Below are 24,185 nucleotides of genomic sequence, written 5' to 3'. Positions count from 1 at the left end.
GAGAAAGAGGAAAGAGACTTTCAGGGGGAGGAGGAGGAATATTTTTGGCAATCACAATGCAAGTTTATTATTTTCTCCGATTGAATATGAGAAATGTCCTAACACACTAGATGAAGCTTCTTTATCAACTGCCACCTATATACCTATATCTAAAATACGGAAAAATAAAAATATAATAAGAAAAGCCCAAATTTTAGAATCATTCACATAATGTGATCATTAATTTTGTACTTAAAAAAAGATAAAGTGACTAATAAAGTATTCACATTTTTGGAATGAATATCAATATCACAATGTATAAACTACTAAAAAAACTAAGGATGCATAAAACTTTGAAGTTTAGCTTTTCGCATATCTTATATTTATAATAGGATTCACATATATTTGCAGAATTATTCTTAAATCATGCATATGCTATTTATATAAGATTATGAAATGTTGGAGAAAATTGAATTTAAAATTTGCATAAGCAACATCAAAATACTATATTCATTTAAGGTAATTTTAATTTTTTATTTAAATAATAATTTTGACAATATAGCTTAAAAATAAAATAGAATAATTTCAATAATGTAGCTTAAAAATAAAATATACAAGAAAATAGAAAAATTGAAATATATGCAAGATATATGACAATAAAATTGGAGAATGTAAGTGATTTATTGCTATTACTTCGCATATAAATTTTAGTGTTCAACCTATCAAAGCTATAATTGAATAGAAAAAAATTGATATAATTTTATAAGTGTTATTAGATTCATTATTGCAATGTTAGTGTTTTAATATGCAACTCTATTAATTTTTTCTTCCAATTTCTCTTTCTATTTTTTCAAGGGGCAAAATGAACGAATCGATAACAAAAGGCCTCTGTTTCCTGGGTTGCTAGCTGTATCAGTTTTATCACAAAAGAAATGTCTTGCTCAATCTTTTTGTCATCTGCTCATGCTAGAGTTCTGATTTCTAATCTAAGTATGATTTTCTGTTTAAAACTATGTTTTATGTTATAAGGCTCTATTTTTGCTGAAGTGATACTATCTCCTATCATACTTTCCTATAACATTCTCTTGTACATTCTTCTTGTAATTGCTTTATTTATAGTTTGCATTCAAATAAATTTGGGTGGCTACGCCTCCTTTTTTATGAAAAAAGAAAGGTCAAATTGAAATCTTTATCCAATCTGATATTTTTTTTTCAGAAAAATCTTATAAATGAAAAATATTAAATATTATTGTTAGCCTCTGTCTACAAGGAAATCCAGTGGCTGGTGTAAATGCCTCCGACGTAAAAAAGATTGCTGATACCTCCCACCCTCCTCTCTTCTCCTTTACACTATCCTTCCAATTTGGCCATCACCACTATTATCTCCCTTGCATCCCCTACTGTTACATCCCCTTCTTTAGCTTCACACTTGGCCCACCCATCTGACGGTGTAGTCGTTCAAAGACCTGGTTCTGTCCTGACTGGGAATCTTCTTGTCCTTCGTCCACCACCAACTCCTCTTGCCCACTCCAGCCATCTACTATGCATTGCTGGTAAAATTTGACTGCCACAACCAGCATGAACACTGCCCAAGCAAAACTAATACTAAAGATCTTTGAATGGAATAATTTGTGATGTGTTTAAACAACTGCTTACCAGCCCAAATGCGAGCAACAATAGAGGAGAGGTTCCATATGAGGGTGAAGATGGCCGCAACGACGGCTTTCTTGTGGGTGCATGACTCCCAACCATCTCTAGTTCTCTCCAACCAAAATTTGCCTAGAATTTATGAAAACAATTAGACAAGAAAATTCCATATATAGCCTATACCAAGGCATCAAATAAAATGGTTGGTTCGGCCTTAAAAATAAACACATTATTGTAAGCAAATCTCTATTAGACCCCTCAGTGGAACATTCTTTGGATGTCAATTATTGACAAGATTAGGTGAAGATTTTCGATAACTTTACAAGCGAGTCATGGAAAAGTTGTTCAATTTTATTCCCCAATTTGGCTATGTTAACATTTCTCCCCAACAACAGCTATTGAGCAGCAAATTGGCTCTGAATACTCTTTAGCATTCAATCAAAGACATCATGAATTAATGATCTACCTTGAGGGTTCCTTCTAGTTACAAGCTCTATTAAACCAAGAGCACAAGGATGATATTTGACCTATTAATTTTTTTTGTGTATTAAGTTAAAAGAAAAAACGGTGAAAGATATTGCACGCAACCTTGCGCAATATGTCGTTACAGCTCCCGTTGCACGTGAAAAAGGGTAAAGGAGGTAAAGGAGCGTTTGGCACCTTGCCCAAAGCGATTAAAGGGGGTAAAAGTTAAGATAAGAAATGAAGCCTAGGGTTCAACTCTAGAACTCCTACCAACCACCTTTTAATCTTTTTGCTCTATAGTACTATACTATACATTCTATACCAATTTGTTACCAACTTTGACCAGATCAAGAGCTTCCATGTACCATATTTTGCCAGCTGAGTTGAATGGGAAGAATAGGCCCTTGGGATGGTGAAAACTCCAAAGAACACTGCAGCAATCACAAGCACAATAGAACAGTCAGTGTTCTCCCTTTTCACTACATGGTTAATTGGGATTTAGTGATGCTATGTACTTACCCAGTTTAGCCAATGTCCATATGGTGATGGAGCCTCCACACCTGGCCATCACAAATAGCAGAACCGCCAGCTGCCAGAGCCACATCTCTCTGTTAGCTGAAGACTTGAAGGCTTTGGGTGGTAAAGGAAGTGAGGAACAGGGGGAAAAAAAAAGCAGAGAAGAGATCTAAATCTTACCTTCATTGTAGTTGCAGGGTCCCCAGAGAAAAGATCTCTCAGCTTTGATAGTAGCTCGTTTATGTAAGGAAGGAACAGCCTCAGTAGCCAGATAGCCTCCTCCTCTCCCACCATATACCTCTGATCCCTTTCATCATATCCTGTGGTAGTTCCCCTGTTTCGCTTCCATAATTTGTAAGGTGACAGGGGTTTGAAAATCTTATGATTGGTTTCATGGGGTCATTCAAGAGATTACCTTCGGAGAATGGACTTGACAAAGAAAATCAAAGCGAGATAGATAAGAGCCAGATAGGAAATTGCTGAAATTAGGCTGCAGGATTAGAATTTTCAGAGGAAATTAGTCTTCTTTTCTGTTTTCTATTTATATTTTTTCATGAAAGAAGTCATGAATTGCTGACCTGAATTTAAGATCCTTGGTATAAGAAGAGGAGACGAGGAAGAATGTCCCGAAACCAAAGACGAATGCCGATTTCGATACATCCCTCCACATCACCAAATTCACTAAACAAATGATCTAATTACTCCATGATCGAAGGAGATGGAGAGGTTATGAAAACATCTGTGATAATGTCGAAGTCTCACCGATGTTCTGCATTTTGTTTTGGCTGGTCCCGAATCTGCTCACAAAAATTTCTTCTTCTACCTCAACTGCCGAACAACAAAACCAAGGATTCAAGGAAATCAAATTCCTGTTCACTAGAGAGCATTTAAAAAAAAAAAAATCTATTGAATTCTTGGAGAAATAATAAAGAACAGCTTACCAGAAGTTGCTTTTATAACCTCCGGATGAATTGCCCGGCGATTCACCGGCGGCATTGGCTTCTTCTGTACTATGGGCGGCACTGATACCCCACGGATCTTGTTAATTCTCTCCTCCTCCTCCACATTCTTCGGCTTCTCGACCAGGATCTGATTAATTCTCTCCTCCTCCTCCACATTCTTCGGCTTCTCGACCGGGATCTGATTAATTCTCTCCTCCTCCTCCACACTCTTTGGTATCTCCACTGGTACATCCATTTCCTTATCATCGAAGCTCTTCTTCTCCTCCTCTACCTCGATCTCAAAAACCTCCTCTTCTTCATCGCCACCATCCTCACGCCCATCACCTATAAGCAGCACTTGTTTCTTCTCCCCAACCCCACCTCCATTCCCTGCACCGTCCAAAAAATCCTTCTCCTCACCAATTTCCCCACAATGCCCATGGCGAATCCTCGGAGAATTCGACAATTCTGATTTCGCTTTCCTCAGCTGAATTGGGCTTCTCTCCATTGAGCCACTGGCCGCCGGCTCGGGCGGCCGCCAACCCCTCCTCTTCCTCCTCTCCATGGAGACGCTGTCGCTCTGGTTTCGCCTCAGCCTTGGGTGCGCTCTGAGCCCATCCTCCTCGGCATTCCCATCATCTTTGCGGCCCTTGAACACATTGATCCCACCCTTCACTTCATCCATTCTCATCCTCCTCTCCCAGACCGAGCCCGCCACCACACCATTTCTAGCTGCAACCCTCCTTCTATAGCTCCCCTGCATACCGTGATGGAAGGAATGTAGCAATGAGTGGAGGGCAAGGGAGCGAATTGTGCTGCAAGGCTCCTTTCTCTTCGGTCTCCACTGCTGCTCCCTCTTTTTTCTATTCTTTTATTACAATGGAGTGGGAGGAGGGGCGGTGGGGTTGGGGCTTGTGGAGCAGAGGGTAGGCGGGATTAGTTAAGGTGGGGCAAAAATCCACTCTTTTATAATCTATTCATGGCCATCAAAGTGTAACTATAAATACTTTTATACAATTAAAAAATAAAAAATTAAAAATAATATTTTTTTAGCTATATTTTCTGAATGAGATTCTAAATTATGATAAATAATATTTAAATAAATTTATATTTTTAGTCTGATAAATACGTCACAGCTTAAAAAAAAAAAGTGAAAATCCATATGAACGTAAATTTAGTCTCATATTAATTATTTGTTATTAAGATTTTAAATATTTATATGGAATTAAAAAATCTAAATAATACCAACTAGTTTGTTTTTTTTTTTTTGGATAAGATTCTAAATTGTGATGAGATTTTAGAGAGAATGAGAGAGGGTGGTAATGCAGTGGAGAGGAGAGGACACTTGTCTTAAGGGTATAAAGCCATGTGGCCTATGGATGGTGGGGGGGTTGGGTTATTCTGGCTTTACATCTTTTCTAGGGTGTCTGCTTAACGTGTGAAGTTACTTTGGGCTAAGAGCTTGTGCTTTCTTTCCTTGGTCTTAGCCTGTTAGGAGATGTTCTTTTGGTGGGTCAGCTATGATTGAGCCCATGTCCTTAAGGGCTTCCAAAGTGAGATACAAGGAAGGTGGCACATGCCCTTGCCTTTGCCTTTGCTTTTGCTGCTTTTTTGGATGATGGATATGGAACAGCCAATAGATGGTCCTTGATCAAAAATAATTATCATGATGGGAGGATGTCTGTGCCATGCAAGAGAAAAGATTAGTGTATTCGAACTTATCCACAAAAGCTGAATCTGGAGCTTGTCAATAATTGTTGTTTTTCAGCAGCAAGCAAGGCTTATTCTCCTCTATCATATAAGAAAATGAGAAAAGGAAAACATCAAGGATTTGTCTCCCACCAAAGAAAGGGCACTAAGGCTGGGGGTTTGCTACAAATTAGATACTTATAAGCTCATTTCAAACTTGAATATTATGAGTCTTTAGGAAATTCTTTTTTTTCTTTTTTTTCTTTCCTCGAGCAAGTAGTCTTCAGGAAAGTCTTTTTGCTGATTAGAGGTGATGTTTAGGATCAAAAAAATGGTAAAATAAGGCTAAAATTAGTTAGTTCTGGCCAACCACTAGTCAGTTGTGAGTAGGTAAGGGAACCTTTTACATCCCTTAAGGTGTCAGCTGCAGTCTCTGATGTGGTAGATGCAGCAATGGCAGTATAACAGCCATTGCTTTGAAATTTTCTGTACTCATCTCATTGTAATCTCAATATCGATTCAAAAGAAATATTTTCTCTGCATACAACAACAATCAAATTATGTGCTTGTCGAACAATTTTCTATTATGATAGGCGGATAACGATTGTTATAATTGGCGATTATTTTACTTCAAAAAGTTAAGCCACAAGGCTTGATTGGTCAAATGACAACCGTTATTTGAATTTATATGATTTCGACACTATTACAGGATACAGAAATCCAAAATCAAAGAAATCAAGTGGTGAATCATTATGTATGCCAAGGCTTTGATGGATTCAGCAGGCCTAAATCAATTAACAGAAGAATTTAATGCCAGATAATTTATTTGGTACATGATCTAACATAAAGAGAGCTTATAAATCAACTTGTTCTTTCATACAGATACTCAATCTAACCATATTAATTTTGCTTATTAAGTTCCTTTGTATCCTTTGATTTTGTAGTGTTGTTTCTTCGATCCTTTTTGCTTGTGCTTCCGTCAAGCAAATAAGTTTGTCAGTTGAGTTCAAGGAAGCCTGCTATTTGGTCTTCAAATTTCCCTTGACTTCTCATTCACCAGTAGATTGGCTCCATTTTTTTCCCTAGAGGATTTAATTAGTTTCTATGAAAAAAAATAATAAAGTTCCTCAAGAGAAAATAATAATAGAATAGAATAGAATAATATGGAGCACTTAAAATATGAGAAAGCAAATATGATATGTTCTCTCACCCAAGAAGAGATTGGAGAGGTTGGGAAAGACAAGGACTATAAGGTATGTTGCAAACTCTAGACTATCCATGGAGCCCTTGAAAACATATTGACTAGAAATTCAGACTAAAAATCCCAATGCCTTGTTCTTTGCATTCTTTTCTTTTCTTTTCTTTTCGTTTCTTTTCTTTTCTTTTGATAGGAGCCTTGTTCTTTGCATTCAACTGTTTTAATATGTGTGTTCTAAAGTCTCAAGATTAAAGTGCTTTTAAGCGAAACAGTGTTCACATGTAATATTTCTTGCCCAAAGAAATGATCATCTTGCAATAGGAGGAGTTCTTAAATTGGTGAATGCTTTTAAATTCATCTTAGAGATCTTGTTCTTGTGTTTAAGTCCATCACCCATATTCACAAAATCTCACCATTAAAGTCAGTTTTAACAGTTTCTCAACTTGATTCTTAACTTGTAAAACCTTCTTTGTGTTTCTCCTACCAAATATAAGTTAGCTACCAGCTCCAAGGACAACCTAGTGGTTGTATTAACTTACAAATAAAAGCCAAAGACGACGAAAAATACAATGGGTGTATTTGGTAGGGGTAATTTTGTATGGAAAAATAAATTCCATGTCAGATTATTTTTTTTAGCACCAAAAAGTGGATAAGCGAGGCGGTAAAATAAATGATGGGTCGTATATTTATTTTCATGAGAGAAAAGGTACAATAAATAACATCAGAAAGCAAGTATTTCTTTTTCCATGCTAGATTATGAAGTGGAGATAATCTTTGCTTGATGAAAATGCCCTCTGCTATGATTATGAACTATGTTGATGGCCGTGATTAGACAGTTTTTAAACTATGATTATAAATTATAATTAGCTATGGTGGAACGTATTCCTCTTTTTCATTGAGTTACATATCTTATCATGTTTCAAATATTTAGTAAGAAAGTACATACACAAGTAGTTTGATATTGTGCTAATCGATTGATTAAATATTTCTCAAACAAGCAGCATTGATATTCATGTTGTAGATCTTAATCTATTTATTTATTTATTTTTAATAAGCAATTGTTAGCTATTTAATTCATGAGCAGATGCAACCCAGCTAGTAGCTTATTTTTGTATGAACTATTCTCCATCTAATTATGTTGCAATCTTAGATTTTCTTTGCAAAGTAAAAGATCAGCAATATTTTTTCTTTCAAATAATTCTGCTGATTGAGCCTGATGGTGTGGATTTTTTTTTGGCCGATCTCATCATAGATTACTCTTCATAAATAAAATATGGAGCAGTGAATTTTCCATGTTAAATATCTGATTTTAAGTTGGAAAGGATCCATATTAAAACTAGAACATTCAATAAGTTGGATGGAAAATTCTTATTTATGCTGAGGCCTGCTTACTTATGCAAGTCAAGCACATTACTTCTCAAACTGTCAACCATGTTCTTGATGTTTCAGATCAACCAAAGGGGTCCAAAGAGTTTGGTACTTTGGGTGGGGGGAAAGTAAAGAATTTGGTGAGATGTCTCTCTGGAGATGGGGTCTTTTTTACATGGCGATTGGTGGTTTGTTGGCTACCGTTAAAGAGGCAGGTCCAATGTCACCTTCACCTTTTTTATCTTTTAGCGTGGGATATCATTGAAGCGAGGATCGAAGCCTTCAGTTTCCTTCCATCGTACTTCTCATACAAAGACGTCGTACTCTTCTAAGCAGTGTGTAACTGTATATGTACGTCGTTTGAGGCAACAATTTCTATGGAAGCTGAAGCCTGAAGGTAGTGATCTAAACCTACTTAATTTTCACGGGACTAAATGTCATTTATTTGATCATGAGAAGTAGTGATATATAAAAACTTAATCTTGGCAACCTTTTGGAACCAGAATGCAAAGCAGAATCCACGCTAAACCCAAATTCTTCTTAGGATTTCGATTGGTAGGAATACATCAGATTATGAAGTAATATGAGAATCATTTATCTTAAAAAAAAAATCAAGAGAGAAAATAAATTTTACTATATTTTATTAGTAAAAAAATTATTTCTAAAAATAGCATCGAAAAAATTTACTATGTTTAATTGGAGATAATTTTATATTTAAATATTATCAAATTTTTAACAATATTTTTAAATAAATAATTCAAGTAATAATATTTATTTTCGCAATCTATTTGTTGAACATTTATGACCCACTTATATAATCAATATCAATATTAGCTATTTTGAACATTGAAATATATTTACATGAGTGAATAAATATTTTTAAATTAGTTATACAAATAATATTATTATTATAAATAAATTTTAATATGTTTTGGTATATAAATAATTGTATTAATTATTAATAAACCATATGTCAGATTCATTGATAATTAATAAATATTTGTTAATTATTTATTAATAATTAGTATTTATCAATAGATATATCAATACATTAAGTAAATATTATTAATCAATACATTAATATAATTATAATATATTAATATAATTGCCACTAATTATATAATATAATCAATACAATATTAATACAATATAATCAGGGGCATTTTCATCAATAAATGATAATTTTAGATTATCTTTACTCGGTAATCCAGTGTGGAAAAGCAAATACCATTCTCTACTGGTATTTGCATTATCTTCTCTCTCAAAAAAAATAAACAAGGGATCCATTATTTGTTCTACTATCTCTTTTATGCACTTTTTGTACCAAATGTGGTAATTAACAAAGGATTTATTTTTCCATACTAGATTACCTCCAACCAAATGGCTCTTAAAGACTTTTGTAAACTTAAAATGCATTTATTTTAGTTTATTTATATATGTAATATGAGAGGTAGCCCTTAGCCGAGTGCGTGCTTGTGCTATGCACTATTTTTTCATGCCAAAATGGTTGTTCAATTATTCTAAGGTAATCAAACATATCAAGAACCACTCAGTAGATTGTGAGGTCTCTGACTTGTTCACATATAATTCTCAACTTATTCAACAAACATGTATGGATTATGAATTGTGCTGCTATCTTTTGTTACTGGTATCTGTTTCAGATACCAGTTGTTCTGAATCTTCTGTGCATGTTTTCCATGAGAAAATGAAAATGTCAAGAATCTTTTCGTTATTTAGTTTTATTAAGTTTTAAAAAAATCTTATAACAATTTAGCCTGAAGTTTTACTAATTTATGCCGAAGATTGTGCTAAAATTTGTTCAAAAATTAAATTTTGGTTGAAACAAAGATCATCGATAAATCTGCTTTTCAGTAGTTTCCTCATAACTCTTAGTTTCTTGACTCAAAAAAAAAAAATGCAACTAATGGGTTTTTTTATATGACCGTTCATGGCAACCAATGGGTCTTCCTATCGCCATACATGAGCATCGTTGCAGATATCATGTTTCCTTGAGCTTGTTAAATAAATAAACAGTGAGGCAGTTAATTTTGAGACATATCATCTGCTCGCTGTGTATCTATTAGTCTGAATGTATGAGCTGCGCCTGAAATTCCACAATATTTTCTTCCTCAAGGCTAAATCAAAATTTAATTGTTTATTTTATATCAAGAAATGCAGCAGAGTCGTCACGAGATGTATAATTGAAGATTATTCATAATTAGTCCAAGTATTCAAGAATAGCTCAGGTGAGGGAAAACAGTAAGACATACTTCAAAACTGAGAGAATTGGATCCGCAGGAAATGTGAATACCAGAAACTTGAGGTAGACTGGTTTAAGAGAGAAAATCCCAAGCTTAGACCAAACTATTGAAATTCCTTTCTTGATGATGTAGTACTGTTTTTTGATGGCAAGCAGATACAATGCCAAACAGGATGAACCAAACAAGTTTCAGGCTGTTTACACTTGGTTTAAAGGAGTATTCAAGCTCGACCTGAGCTCAGCTATAAATGTTCAAGATTGGCTTGTTTTCTAATTGAACAGGCTTGTTACCAAGCTGAGTTCAATCTTTGTTTATCAAGTCTCAGACTGTTCAGATCTGACTCATATGACCAAGCCATAGTGTGAAACTTTAAGCTTAATTGGCTTGTTTCCTCATGGTACAAGCTTGAACAATCTTGTTAATGAGCTGAGACCAAGCTGCTTATGAACAACTCATTTCACCCTAAGAGCTATGGTAAAGGATCAAGACAAGCTGCAACCTTAGTAAATATTGTTGTCTTCATGGTTCGCCTTACTAGTCCGAACCAGATGGTATAAAGTGTACCGTACCGGTTTGCTACTGGTATATGGTACGGAATGTGCACCGACATTCGATATATCGAAAAAATTCGGTATTGTACCTACTGACACAGTGCTGGTGTGGAATCAGTACAGGGTCCAGCACCGACCGCAGATTTTGGTTGTCCCCATTCTTCTTTAGTGCTATTCATAAATTTATTAGAGGTTGCATTCTTAATCAGCTTTATCTTCTTGTTTTTTAAAGGCATCTCACCTTGGGATTTCAAAGATCAGGTATAGTTCCATTGCAGAATCTAATATCACGTGAAAGGACAGGTAGATCGAACAGGCCACCTACTCACCTTACCCAACTCTGTCCTTGGGGCTGTTTCCTAGCTGATATAATTTTTTTAATCTTTGGTTGCAGAATTTTTTTATCAAATCTGTCACTAGGAATATAATAAAATTGTTGTTTTAGATTAATTACACAGATTCTGCTCCCTTTGCAACAGTAAAGCAGAAAGCTTGCATTAAGTAGAGTTGTTAGTTTTTGGTGATGCAAATTCTAGACAAAGCAGGCTATTGTACAAAAGGAGAAATTAGATGGACGTATTTATGATGGAAAAGGTGGAAGGCTTTCAAATTTTAACTATGCATTGATGAAGCCAGTGGTATACTAATGATTAATTAGCCATATAAATGCAGCTGACACTCAATTCAATATAGAACTGAAAATCACAAATATGATATCTTGCATCGTTTCACATTTGTTTCCTCCTTAGGTTTACTTAGGAAATATTATTGTCATTATTTAAACGATTCTTATACCTGTATCCATTGCTCATAATCTCGCTCTATGTCTTAGAAACCTAATTTTTCACATGTTGCTAGTAAAACATACACTTGTAACACACTTAAGATCTGCATACCTTTTATCCAAATTCTATTTATCAAAAATTCATTGTGATAGAAAATGTACTTGTCAAATTAAATTATTCATTCAAATTACAGTTTATTGATTCTTTACTAAATATAGTTTAATTATAAATTTCTGTTGGATGGAGCATTCTCTACATGCTTTTTAGTTTCTTAACTTAACCTTGTTCGGTAATCTTTCATTGAATGAAAACTATAGCTCCATATAGATTTATGCCATGATTGTTGCCAAAGCGAATGCACAATGCAATAAAATGCATGTCAATGTAGCGAGAAACAAAGAACACAATAAGATCCACACAAAGATAAGTAGATAGCTGGTTGTTCAAATATTTGTTGCTTCGAGTAGAGCAACATATTTCATATTACAAGGTGAATGATCAAAAAGCTATTTTATACTCCATTAAAATGATTGATAACTATCCTCATAGGATTTGTGAATTGGAGTTTATCTCAATAGTCACACCTTTGCAAAGTCGAAGGTTTTGGGTTGAGCCTTAGATGGTGCAACTCCAAAAATTTGGACAAGAGTAATTACAATATGAACATAGGTCTTCATTCCTTTCTTTAAAGAAAAGATCAATCTTTGCAGGATTTGTGAATTTGATGGTGCATTCTCAGAAATTTGAACTTAAGTAATTATAGTATGAATGGATCTCTCTCCCTTTTTCTAGAAAAGTAAGAACATCTTTTTATTACCTTCTATATATTGAAGAATAAGTATTGTAAGATGGCATCAAAGTAAGTAAATACTGAGGAGGTATTGTTAGACAAAAAAATAAAAAAAATAGAGTTTATCTTGGTGATATATCTTTTTGTTTAAAAGTTGAAGATTCTGGCTTTGAGTCTTAGAATATACATCCCCGAAAAAGTTAGATCTGAGTAATTATAGCATGAACAGGTCTCCTTCTTTTTTCAATTTTTTTTTTTTATTCATTACCTTTTATATACTGAAGAACAAATATTGTTGGACAATACTAAGAGAAATAAATATTGGAGAAGTATTGTAAGGCAAAAATATTGAAGAATAAGTATTGTAGAAGAGCACTAAAATAAGTAAATATTATAGAGTAGAAAAATATAAATTCCTTTATCCCAATAATTATACCTTTTGCTTAAAAAATAAAGACCGTAGGTTGAGCCTTCCATAGACAGTGTACCCTGAAAATTTAGACCTAAATAGTTATAGCATAAACATGTCTCACTCACTTAAAAAAAAAGAAGATATTTATTTATTACCTTTTATATATTGAAGAATAAGTATTGTAGGACACCACTAAACAGGTAAATATTTGTTCCAAAAAAAAAAGGAGCAAATATTGGAGAAGAAGTATTATATGAAAATAAAATAGTTTCTATTTGTTAAAGACTAACAAGTTATAAACGGGGATACGTGGTCGGCAGGATTCGAACCTGCGCGGGCATAGCCCACATGATTTCTAGTCATGCCCGATAACCACTCCGGCACGACCACATGGTTGTTAGTGTGGTCTCGATTTATCATAGACGAAAACGACTCTCAGATCATGTTTCAGAAGCCCATATCCCGAAGGGGCTGGGGGTCCTAGGCGGCTGTGGATCCGGGTTTTAAGAGCCGTCCTTATAAAGTTGGTACTTTGGACCTAAATTAACACCCGAAGCCTGTACATATTGCACCAAAATCCGGGTTTATATTAAGTCTAAGCCATTGTCGGGGAACATTTTTATAAAGACTTTTGTCTCAGACATTTCCCTTCGCAGTTTGCAGCAGCGGTTTGCTAGGTAGTCAAGTTCCAACGCTGTATTTTATTACCATTGTTGAAGAAGTAAATCAATGTACAACGGAAATTACTGGGCTCTTGTATTTTTTATCCATAATGTTTGTTTCCTACCAAAGAGACAAACGCTAGCTCCCTTGGCCCTTCTTGCATCTGGTGGAACTATTCATCCATTTATTGGATTCAATATTTTTTTGACATAAAGATTTATAAATTCAATATTTCTTGTTTGATTTTATCTCTTTATAGCAACTGCCTGCCTTAAATTTGGTGAGGTAAAGTGCCTTTGTCTTTCATGTTCCAGAAAAAGACTTCATAGCTTTGTAGGTCATACAAGAAGACTTTGAATTGAAGTGAAGTGGGCATCATAGTAAAAGATGGGGTATGATGCACGAACTCTTTGTTTTTATAGGAGTTGGCATGCTGTTATGATGGGGATGGGGGTTGTATCTTTCGTGTAAAGGAAGAATCCAATCTGCCTTTCTCCATATGAATTCATTTTTAGATCATCCACTAATTGCTTTGAAATCTATGCAGATATATGAACGATAAAATTTATAGTAATACATATTAATGATGGATGATCCAAAGATGGATTTGTGCGGGACTTGGACAGAAAGAGATACACCACGAACCGTTACGGTGCTGAAGCTGCTCGAAAATTTCCCAAGCAAGGTTCTGCATCATAGCAATCACATACTAATGTTATGCTTTCTGCTCATGCTGATGTGGCACAAGACAATTGGCCCAATCACGAGTATGAGCATAACTAACAAGAGGATGATAGAATCATGACATGCAATGTCACGCTGGTGTCACATTGGCGTATAAGATTGATGGTGGAGTGACAAAGCGGAGCCCAAGGCCACAGGAATTTTCTTGTGGTCAAGGATGGAGCCAGCATGCTTATGATTGTAGTAGGGCCCTTAAGTCCAGCATTTGATGCGAGCTCATTTTGTTTGGTACGAGCTCGTTCATTAGTTTACGATTACTTTGATTTCACAAGCAAACAAACGAATAGGGTGATGTCAATTCCCGGTTTAATTTTGTACAAACAACAAGGTCACGTATTTTGTTGCGGATTGGCCGTGCCAAGCGCATGTGGTTCGGGGGAATCTGGGAGAGCACGCCGTTCGTCCGCCATTTAAGCGGTTTGTTGCAAGCTTTAGCCGGACTCGGACTTGAAACCCATTCCTGCGTCCTTCTGGCGTCCTCGCCGAGCCCGTTCTCACGTAACGATTCAATGTCAATGGCTCCCGCCAAATAGAATGGCGGTGTTCGCGAGGCTGGGAAGGAGGAACCTCCGATTCTTCGGGGGCGGAGAGACCGCCGGCGATCGTTGGGAGGAGAAAGAGAAGAAGCGAATAGTGGATTACCTCCACGAGCCTGACGACGACGACGACGCCGGCGGTGGCGAGGAAATGAGGGCTGGCAAGAGAAAAAGGCGGGAGCTTTCCTTATCTCTTCCTCTTTCCGCTTCTTCTCCGAATACTTCTTCGACTGGTGGCTCGTCTTATTCTCCTCGGTCTCTTCTCTCCCGGTGGCTTCTCCCTCTTCAGAAGCCGTCGCCGAGCGGCGGCGGCGAGGGCGGAGGCGGAGGGGGAGTTGGTGAAGTGGGCTCGGGAGTGGGATGTTTGCTGCGGTTCCCGAGGTATAGCCGTAGGAACACGAAGAAGAAGAAAAAGAAGGGGAAGGAGAAGGAGGTGGTGGGGGATGGGCCTGGGTCTGGGGGGAGTAGTACGAAACTCTCCGTTTCTTCGGGTATCTGGAATTTTGAATTCTATTAATTTCTGCTTCCGGAATTGCTCCTAATAGTGTTTCTCTGCTATGCTTGATAGAAAAGGAGAGATCTGATACATTTCTTTGGTTAGTTTTAACCTGGTTTAAATTTCAATCTATCTGTTCGATATGTTGATATATTTCGTAACTGTTGATGAAGATTGGTTCTGTTTTGCTAAATTTTGTGGATAGTTCAGTCAATACTGGTTTTGCAACTATCTGTCTTTGCTCGGAATCATTTCTTTTTTTATAAGTATTCTCCCAAGGCAATCATTCAAGATTAAATATATGGAGGATTTTTATTGCTGGGAAAGAATTTGGGTTGGGCTCTTCAATTCCATGTTATAAAGCTCTTTAGAGTTTTCTTTCTTTTATTGTTAAAGCAATATTATTTGGTTTACATATTTGGGGCCTGACAGAATTGGATTTTGAGTGCTGACAGTGAAATCTACCGTCTTGTTCGCTTTAATTTTTGTGTTGCTGGCTTTTATATTATAGATATTTTTGACATCAAAAAATTCTGGAATCCCGTTCCTTTGTTGAAAGTTAGCCTGTTCATGATGTTCTACGTGATATTCTTTTTGTTACCACAGTGACTTCCTCTTTCGATATTTCACATTCTGTAATATTTGTATACATATAGTTGGTAGACCAGTTCAGCTCTGTTAATCTGTTGGCTGCTAGCATTATGGGCCCAAACCAACCTATAGCTGTAACATGGCATGATGCTTGCCACTGCTTTTGGTGTATATCTGTTTTGTTAGCATTATGTGCTTTGGTCATTAATGTTCTATTTCTATTTGGTTTTGGTTTCAAATAGTATTAGCTGTTGAAATTCTTTGATGATCATTATGACCATATCAGTATCTTCCATATCTGCGTTGGTTGCATTTGATTGCTTGAAAGATTAATTTTACTAAATACAGAAAAAAGAAAAGAAAAAAGAAAATTGCTGCTACTTTTACTCAACTTTTGTGGCTTTTTCTAGGATTACTATTACTATTGCTGCTTTCTGAATTGTGTTTCTTCTGTTTTATGATTTTCTGGAGCAGAACCTTCCCACACGCTTATCTGTTTGTTGTACTAAAACATTGTGCTGTTAGAGCTATGACTTTGCTTTGCATTAATGGAGCTCCCTCATTTTATTGATGTACATTGCTCCTCCACTTTCATTTCTTCCTTCCGAACATTTGCCCTTCTTAAGTGTAATGTAATGAATATCTGATGAAACATACGTATCTGCATGTGTGCATAATGCATGTTACTTGTAGTTATCTACTAAGAAAATCACATACTCTAATGCAAAATCAATATACATCATGGTTAAATAATTGACAGTTCTTCTAAATATATTAGTTGTGGTTGATACTTGGAATGAAAAGGATATATGGTGAGAGGTACAAGTCAGACTTTCGATTTTAACAGGTTAGGAAAGGGCATGGTAACAAACAATGCCTAAACATTGATTGAAATTGAAGTTATTGGGCAACATCTAGGGTTTTTACTGGATTAGGCAATTTGTAGTTTTCAATTATTGGATTTGTAAAGAACGATTTTGCTGACAAATCTTAAGATGATAGAGCATGTGGAGGATTAGAACCTGATTTTTTTTATATTTTATGCAAGTTTGCATTTCGTTTATACATGAATTTTCTACATTCATCTTTTACTTGCAGCTGTTTGTGTTGTGTGGATGCGCTTATAGTGAGGCTCAAAGTATCCTACATTGGCAGGTTTCGTGGTTTTAGTAATGGTGCAAATTAAGGTGCCTTTTGCACCATCAATTCCTTGCCATTATTTTGCTAACCTAATCTTTGAACTTTGTCTTGCCTGCCCCACAGTGATGATTGGTTATCTTATTTATTGCATTTTTTGATATTCTGAAATATCTAGTTGGGTCCCACAGGGGTAATATGAATCATATAGAGAGTTCTGGTGAAGTATCTTTAAAAACCTGGTGGATTGTCTTCGGAATCTAGTGTCAGTTTGGAATGTTGGATATCTCATTGTGTTATGGTTCATTATTACTTCCAAAATCAAAATTTATATGATATCCTACATGTCAAATAACTAGTTTTATCTGCCTTACTATCTAAGATATAGTCCATTTATCAAACTGATAGATTTGTTCAACTTACATTACTTTTTTTAATATTCTTTTTTAAGAAAAAATGCCACCTCTTTACCTAAGCACCATTTTGCTTGGAATTGGATTTATGTACTGCCATTTCATTATTTTCCCAGGTGAGAAGCCTGAAGGCATATCTTTTAACCTGGGTATGGGGCTAGGTCTTGTCTTCCTCCTGACCAAGTGTGCAAGTGAATTCAAAAGAATGACAAAAATGCAGGCAGAGCTGGAAATTCTGCTAAAAGAAATTAAAGATGAAGTTCAAAATAACGATGTTATTTATACCTTCTTGGAGTCAAGTAATGGTGTCGCCTTTTCTGCACCAGATTGCTCAGGTGATGTAAGTACAAGCAAGGCTATTCCCTTGCAGAGTCGCGTAGCATCTTTTCATCAGGAAGGGGCAGAATGTGCCACTGAATCTGATGAAAAGTCGACCATTTATGCTGATAAAAGGCGCCTAAAGATGGATCAACTGGAAGCAAAGCTCGAAGTTGAGATAGAACGTATGCAGCTTAACTTGGAAGGAGAAGATTCATCTGTACTCCTAGGACAACACAAAATTGTGGTATACCTCTCTTAGAGCTTCACTTCATGAACATAGTTGGTTTAACTAAAGAAATAATTTTACTTGTGCCAGATATCCATTTATTTTCTTACCTAGATCATGATAAACAATTAATTAGATATCTTGCGTCCGGTGCTCCCACATTAAATAAATATTTCATAAATTCATACATTTTTTCTTCAACTCAACATTGCTATAATTGTGATTTTATGCATCTTTGACTGAACAATTTTTGCTTCTTATTAGTTTCCATGTGTTCTCTTATTTTCTCTATCATTGGTATGTCATGTCAATTTCCTGTAAATTTGAGTGTGCCTCAAATACCTAATGCAAAGAGCTTGACTTGATTAGTTTCAATTTGGGTTTGGTTTGGGAATTGCAAAGGAGGTAAAACGACAATACATTTATTAGCCTGATCTTCTCTGTTTCAAGAGATATCGCTTTTCTTCTCTCTCCTTCAAGTACAAAACATCTGATCTTAAACGCAAATTAACCAACCACACATGTTCTTCGTTTATCCCTCTATGCATTTAGACAATAACTTTCACTCCTGTTGTCATTTCCCTCCAATCGGTTATTGCTTTTACTAATTATACATCAAAGCTTGCTTTTATCTTCCAGTCTAAGGACAATCTTGCTCCAGTACATTCAGTAGCTTGAGCACTTGCATCAGCAGTGATAAATGCATCAAATTTTGCACCTATGTATTTTTCATATATAGTACATGCTGGTTGTAACCATGGTTCTAAGTTTTAAGTAGTTTCAGGATTTGGTTGAAATAGATTGGCTTTAGTCCAATTTCAATAGGTTTGGTTGAAACCAATAGAAACTAGCCATAGGTTTTTTTATCAAAAAAAATCAGTATTTACTATCAGATTGCAGTTATTTCTTTATTTATTTAAGCACATAAGTTATATATATGTATAATGTTTATTGATTTTTCTTCCTTTTTCTTAAGTTAAAAAGAGGAGATAGATAATTAACATAACTCTTGAGAAGGCGAGAGATTTAAAAGGCTGTTATTATTGTACTTTATAAAGACTAAAGTAAACAATTACTTACAAGATATTTCACATGAACATCTTTGTTTTTATATAAATTAAATATAAGATTTTAACAAGATATTTCACAAGATATGCTATAGGAATTTTAAAGCTTTGCAATTGCCAAATGCAATGAATGTATGGATAATTGAAGTTCAAGAAGTAAATAATATGTATATTTACAGTATCAAATGTTAGTATACTTGAATTTCACTTATATGCATTGTTTACTTCAGTATAAAATTGTTAAAACTATGCAGATAAAGAATCTATATGCCACAAAATACTCTAAATCACTGTGTAATAACTTTTATTGGGTTGTTTTATTTTTCTTCATTTTTTAAATATTTTTATTTTTTTGACTAAAAATTTGCAACTTGGTTTGGAACTTATAAAACTTCAGTAACCAAAACTCGACAAGCCCACCAAAATGGAAACCAGAACCAAGTTTTCAAGCCTTGGTTGTAATAAATTAATTATAGAGATTTAGTTTGTTGACCAACAATTGCAACGAAAGTGATATCTTTAGGGAGAAATTTAGTTCTGCATCAATCTTGGTAAGCAATAAGCCCCTCGTTGTTCCGATCGCAGAGAAAGAAGAAAGTCCTTCAATCTCCTCAACTTGAATGTGTCAAAAGAATAATGAAAAATAAGAGAATTTCAAAAGTAGGGTTTTAGATCCTCTTTTCTTTCATTAATTGAATAATAAAACTAATCGCAACCTCTCTATTTATACTGCTGAGGTTCGCACTTACAAAATTTGGGCAGGATTCCTCTTATAGTTGGAAGAGGTCATAGCTTTCCCAAGATAGCTGCGACTAGTGGAGACAATAGTGAAAAACCTTAACTCCTCTCAGAGCTTGAAATTGCTTCGCTCAATTCTTCCCAGCGTAAGAGTTCTGCCCAGTCAAAATCTTCCTCTAGAAAAGGAAACTTTTACTTTGATCAATCCATTTGGAGGTCTAAACATCGAAAATATGGCGCTAATTGTTGCGTGCGTCCTAAAGGGTTCGATGCGGCATCATAGATCTCAAAATATTATCAAATTTCAGAAAACTAGCACCTTGATTAGACATCGTATGGGGAGGTTATGGCCCTCGGAAGTTTTGATGCACGATTTGGCTTCCAAAGTGGCAGATCTTGCTCTTGGACCCTGTCAAGACCTATCTGAAGTAGCTAAAGTAGTCCACAATAGGTCTAACGATCCTCATGGATCACTTGCTAGGCCTTAAAATCTGGTAACTTGAAAGTACCAACTAAATATTAAATGGATAGGCCACTGTAATTGGTTAGTTATGCAAGCTACTCTATGCTCATGGAAACAAATATGTTTTTTGTGGGTTTAGTCTAGATCCAATAATTATATCTCTTTAGGTCCCTAGAGATGAAATATCATTGACTATGGTTCATGGTTGTACTGACTGCCCTTGCCCTTGATATCGTAATTTTTTTTCTCTTTCTTTCCTATTGAACTCAGCTGTCTATATTCTTGTTTTTAACCTAGGGCCTGCATATTATCAGTATTTGTTAGATCGATCCTCGGTATCTTGCTTGACCTTCAAGACATACATGCAGTGTTTGGCATTTATTCATTTCTAATGCTTTGCATCATTGTAAAATTCGCAAGCAAAGAAAAAAATGAATAAAGGAAATCACTAACTAGATATATCAGGAGAAAAGGGACATGACTAACTGGATATATAAGTAAAGAAGTTCCACCAGTTAAAAGTATACAATCTTTACCTAGCACATGCTGTCTAATATGGTGCAATGCTATTTCATCAGTCCTATTAAATTGGTTATGCATGATAGTACCTTTCTTATAAAAAAAAGTTTCGACCTAGTACTGTGCCTTTTCCACTCTCATGTTTTTTTTTTGCCAATAATATTCCCAATCTTGTAACCAAAATGTGACTACATAGAGCTCTCATTAATTCTGGTTATGCAGTAGTACTTTCATCCTAGACATTTATCTTTAATGATGACTTCAATGTGCATATTAGATAGGTTTCCATGTCAACCCCATGATGATCTTTTTTGTGAGGCAGCATGCATCTTCACTTTATGTTCAAAGTTATTTGGCATTGAGATACATACACATATACGCACCTCTTTTTAGTCAATATATTTTCTTATATTTTCTTCAAATACACAGTTGACCGGTGAGAGCAGTGATTCTTCCGGAAGCTTCAGTATAAATGTTGGACAAGACATTGAACCTAAGAAAGAAAATAATGGCGAATCTAGTGGTGTTTCTGCACTGGAGCTGGAGCGAAGGTTGCATGAGCTTCTACATACAAAACAGCAAGAGCGGATAGCAGAGTTGGAGTATGTGTTAGAATGCACCAAGAGGAAGCTTGTTGAGAAAGAAATTGAGATATGTTGGTTGAGGGAGAGTGCAAGTCTTGCTTCACCTCACAAGGATGAAAAAAATCCAGAGAGCATAAAAAAATCATCCTCTTTTGCTCTTGATCATCTCTCTTGTTAGCAAGCATGTTGTGCCATGTTGGGAGTAAAACTTAAAAGGCACCTTCATGTCTTGGTAAAGTCATATATATGAGAGCAACAGAGTATCCCAGGTGAATTGTTGCATTTAAATGAAAAGGAAGAGTGAGATTAGACAAATCATGCACAGAGATATAAAATGCCCAAAAGCGAGAAACTATCAATTGAAGGATAAAAAGTGATAGCATGATTATTACTTGGTATGTAGCTATTCTCTGAAATGTATCAGATGTCAACTCTATATTGTGTTCTATATATATTGAAACTCTTGCTTGTTTCAACTCCATGTTTGAAATTCTGCGTTGTAAGGCTGCGGGTTGAATCACTGACTGTGGAATGCAAGGAGATTATCCTGATTTGTATGGGATGGTAGCAGCTCTTTTTGTTTTGACAAAGGTGGACAATTATTTGTTGAAGAGGTTAAATTTAAAATATGATGGCAAGATCTCGATGTGTTAGCATGCAAAATTCAATATGCAAAAAAAAGTATGATTAGCCGATTAGGCACTATAATTGTGGTTGTAGTGCTTTATCTTTCTTAGCCTTCTCATAAGGTATCCACTGAATTGCTGCTAGTACAAGGGATGGAAATTGTCACAAATCTGGCCAAGGTGCATTATATTTCAAGTTTTCTGCTCCTAACATTTCTCTAAAAAAATTTCACAAGGCAGATGCTATTATGGTAACCAATTTCTGAAATATGGCAAAATCTGGGCAGCAGCAGACAAGAGTCATTCTTTTCTCAAGAAAAAGGGTGGGAAAGTTGCTTGCGCTGTAGTTATATCTAGGTTAGATTTTTGGAGATGCATCATCCAAAATTCAAACCTAGAACCTCTGGTTTCCAAAAAAAGGGGTCAAACCCTAGTTTACAAAATTTAGGAAATAAGTAAATGAGTCATTATGAGAAGATTGTTCTATTCCATAAGCTTTTGTGGTTCCTGGGTGCTAGAGACAATAATGTTGATCGAAAACTTGAGAACTTTTCACAATCCATAGTCCTTTGGAAGATGAGAACTCCAAATCCCAATAAGAAGGATTAAAAAGTAATCAAAATCCCCAAGGTGCCAACATATGTTTGCTAGATTGTTGCTCTTATTTTGTCTTGAGCTAATAAATTTGCAATTTGATGGGAGCAATCGTACCCCTCAATTTGCAAATTGTCATGGTGCATACATGCCATTTTATGTTCTGTTAGTAAATGGTGATCATTGATTTGATTGGAAAAGAAACCATCCATTGTTCTGTTTGATTAAACACTGCTGAGATCAAAACAAGCAATGCGCATGCTCGAGATGATCAGGGTCTGAGCCTCAGGGGCAGTAGGGGAGCTCCCACTTCCACACCCTTGACACCTCTCCCTCTGGTACTTCAAAGATCAAAGGGTCGGCAAGGAGAAATTATATCCTGCACCACATGGCATTACACCAATTAGGTCGTCTCATTCGTATAGGCTCCATTCATCGTACGCTCGTCTCGGTAATTGGCCTATAGGAACGGGGCGATTTGATTGGTGTGGTGCATAGTCACGTTGGTGTATGTGGTGCAGGATATAATTTGTCTTTTGTAAAGCATCATTATTGTGCTGGCGTAGAATTTGAGGTGGGAGGGGCCATGTCCAGTTCTCTCTCTTAGGATGAACAAGATTCCACATCCTACGTTAAATTGCCACCCGTGTCTCTTTACTTCGTGGCCTGTACTCTTAGAGAATTTGGTCTAAACTCTCTACCCCTGATACCATTGTTCTAACCTCCTATTTTTAATTTTTCATGCCTTCCCTTTCCTTGTAATAAGTTGATTTTTTTGCCTTTTCCTCTTTTCTCTTGTACCTATACCATCAAAATTTTCGAGTAATAAATTTGGGCGGCTTGTGCCTCCCCTTTTATAAAACAAAAACCCCCTCAATTGTTCACTATATTAATAAATAATAACTTATACTATCCCCCACTCCCTCTTCCCTCCTTTAAAAACCAAAATCTCAGTTCCGTTGCTGAATGTTGTTGATAATGAATGCAGAAATGCACAAGTTGTTGCAGGTGAGTAACAGTTACATTAACTTTCATTAAACTTATTGTGGGATGGTTCTGAAGCAAGCTATGTGGGACTATTTTGAAGCAACAGTGAACATTGGGCAATTCTCTGCCTTTGCAGGAGGAAGGACAGGCCAGTTTGATGCTTCTAGGCAGCTAAAGAATGCCAAAGAAAACTTGCATGGGATCATGGCTTGAGTACCTCTGTATTGGCTATTGTTGCATACCACGATGGCTTCTTTATAAATTATCTGCAGAGTGGCTTTAAAAGATTAATACTATTCTTTGTATGGGTAATAAAAAATTGAATTAGAGAGAAAGGGCTGGTGAGATTGGGGCGGATGGAGTGGAGGCCATTGGAAAATCTGATTGCGGGACAGGGAATTCTAAAATTCATAAAATTAATAACTTGCTGACCTGGTTAGTTACTAAATTTTCTGTTTACCCCTCTTAAATTTAATGATAGAGATTGGATTTATTGGAAAAGATATTTTTTAAAAAAGGGCATAGAAGCGAACCCCTGTATTTGTCCAGACGGTTTGGGTTGCATCTTTCATATGAAAGAATGATTCCCCATCTTTCTCGATGTCAATCATTGGATCGCGCAATAACTACTTTGAGATCTGCACAGGCAGATAGAAGAAAGGAATTGGAGTGCTTTGAAATTTGTCCAAGGCGGATCTAACTGTTGGCATCATAAAAGAAGATCAATCATTCTTTGGCACGAAAGATATAACCCCACCCCGTGTCCGGACTCCTTGATTAGGTCTCCCTGATTTATTATAAATGCCTTTTTTACTTCGGCTTTCATATTTCTGATTGTTCTCTCATTGTGGATCTATCAAAAAAAGAGGGCAAACGCC

At 35.8% G+C, this 24,185-nt stretch overlaps 2 protein-coding genes and 1 non-coding gene across 3 annotated transcripts; 1 reads left to right on the top strand and 2 right to left on the bottom strand.

Annotated features, from left to right (window-relative positions):
- Positions 1–1,202: 1,202 nt before the first annotated feature.
- LOC103707789 (reticulon-like protein B21) lies at positions 1,203–4,466 on the bottom strand. Its single transcript, XM_008792445.4, has 9 exons — positions 3,549–4,466; positions 3,370–3,435; positions 3,186–3,288; positions 3,023–3,097; positions 2,788–2,941; positions 2,611–2,680; positions 2,457–2,522; positions 1,636–1,758; positions 1,203–1,564 (listed from the first exon to the last, which is right to left on the bottom strand). Exons 1-9 carry the CDS (start codon positions 4,309–4,311, stop codon positions 1,383–1,385), a joined length of 1,602 nt encoding a protein of 533 aa, XP_008790667.2. The 5' UTR covers positions 4,312–4,466; the 3' UTR covers positions 1,203–1,382.
- An 8,444-nt stretch (positions 4,467–12,910) lies between these two features.
- TRNAS-AGA lies at positions 12,911–12,992 on the bottom strand. The gene has a single exon. It is a non-coding gene; the product is annotated as a tRNA-Ser (tRNA).
- Positions 12,993–14,373: 1,381 nt separating this feature from the next.
- LOC103707787 (protein POLAR LOCALIZATION DURING ASYMMETRIC DIVISION AND REDISTRIBUTION-like) lies at positions 14,374–21,579 on the top strand. Its single transcript, XM_008792441.4, has 3 exons — positions 14,374–15,036; positions 17,299–17,747; positions 20,946–21,579. Exons 1-3 carry the CDS (start codon positions 14,544–14,546, stop codon positions 21,276–21,278), a joined length of 1,275 nt encoding a protein of 424 aa, XP_008790663.1. The 5' UTR covers positions 14,374–14,543; the 3' UTR covers positions 21,279–21,579.
- The last annotated feature ends 2,606 nt before the right edge of the window (positions 21,580–24,185 follow it).

Source organism: Phoenix dactylifera, chromosome 7, assembly GCF_009389715.1.
Source record: "Phoenix dactylifera cultivar Barhee BC4 chromosome 7, palm_55x_up_171113_PBpolish2nd_filt_p, whole genome shotgun sequence".
Classification (NCBI taxonomy): Eukaryota; Viridiplantae; Streptophyta; class Magnoliopsida; order Arecales; family Arecaceae; genus Phoenix; species Phoenix dactylifera.
Note: the sequence above shows the minus strand (reverse complement) of the source record. Positions and strands in the feature narration are given on the sequence as shown.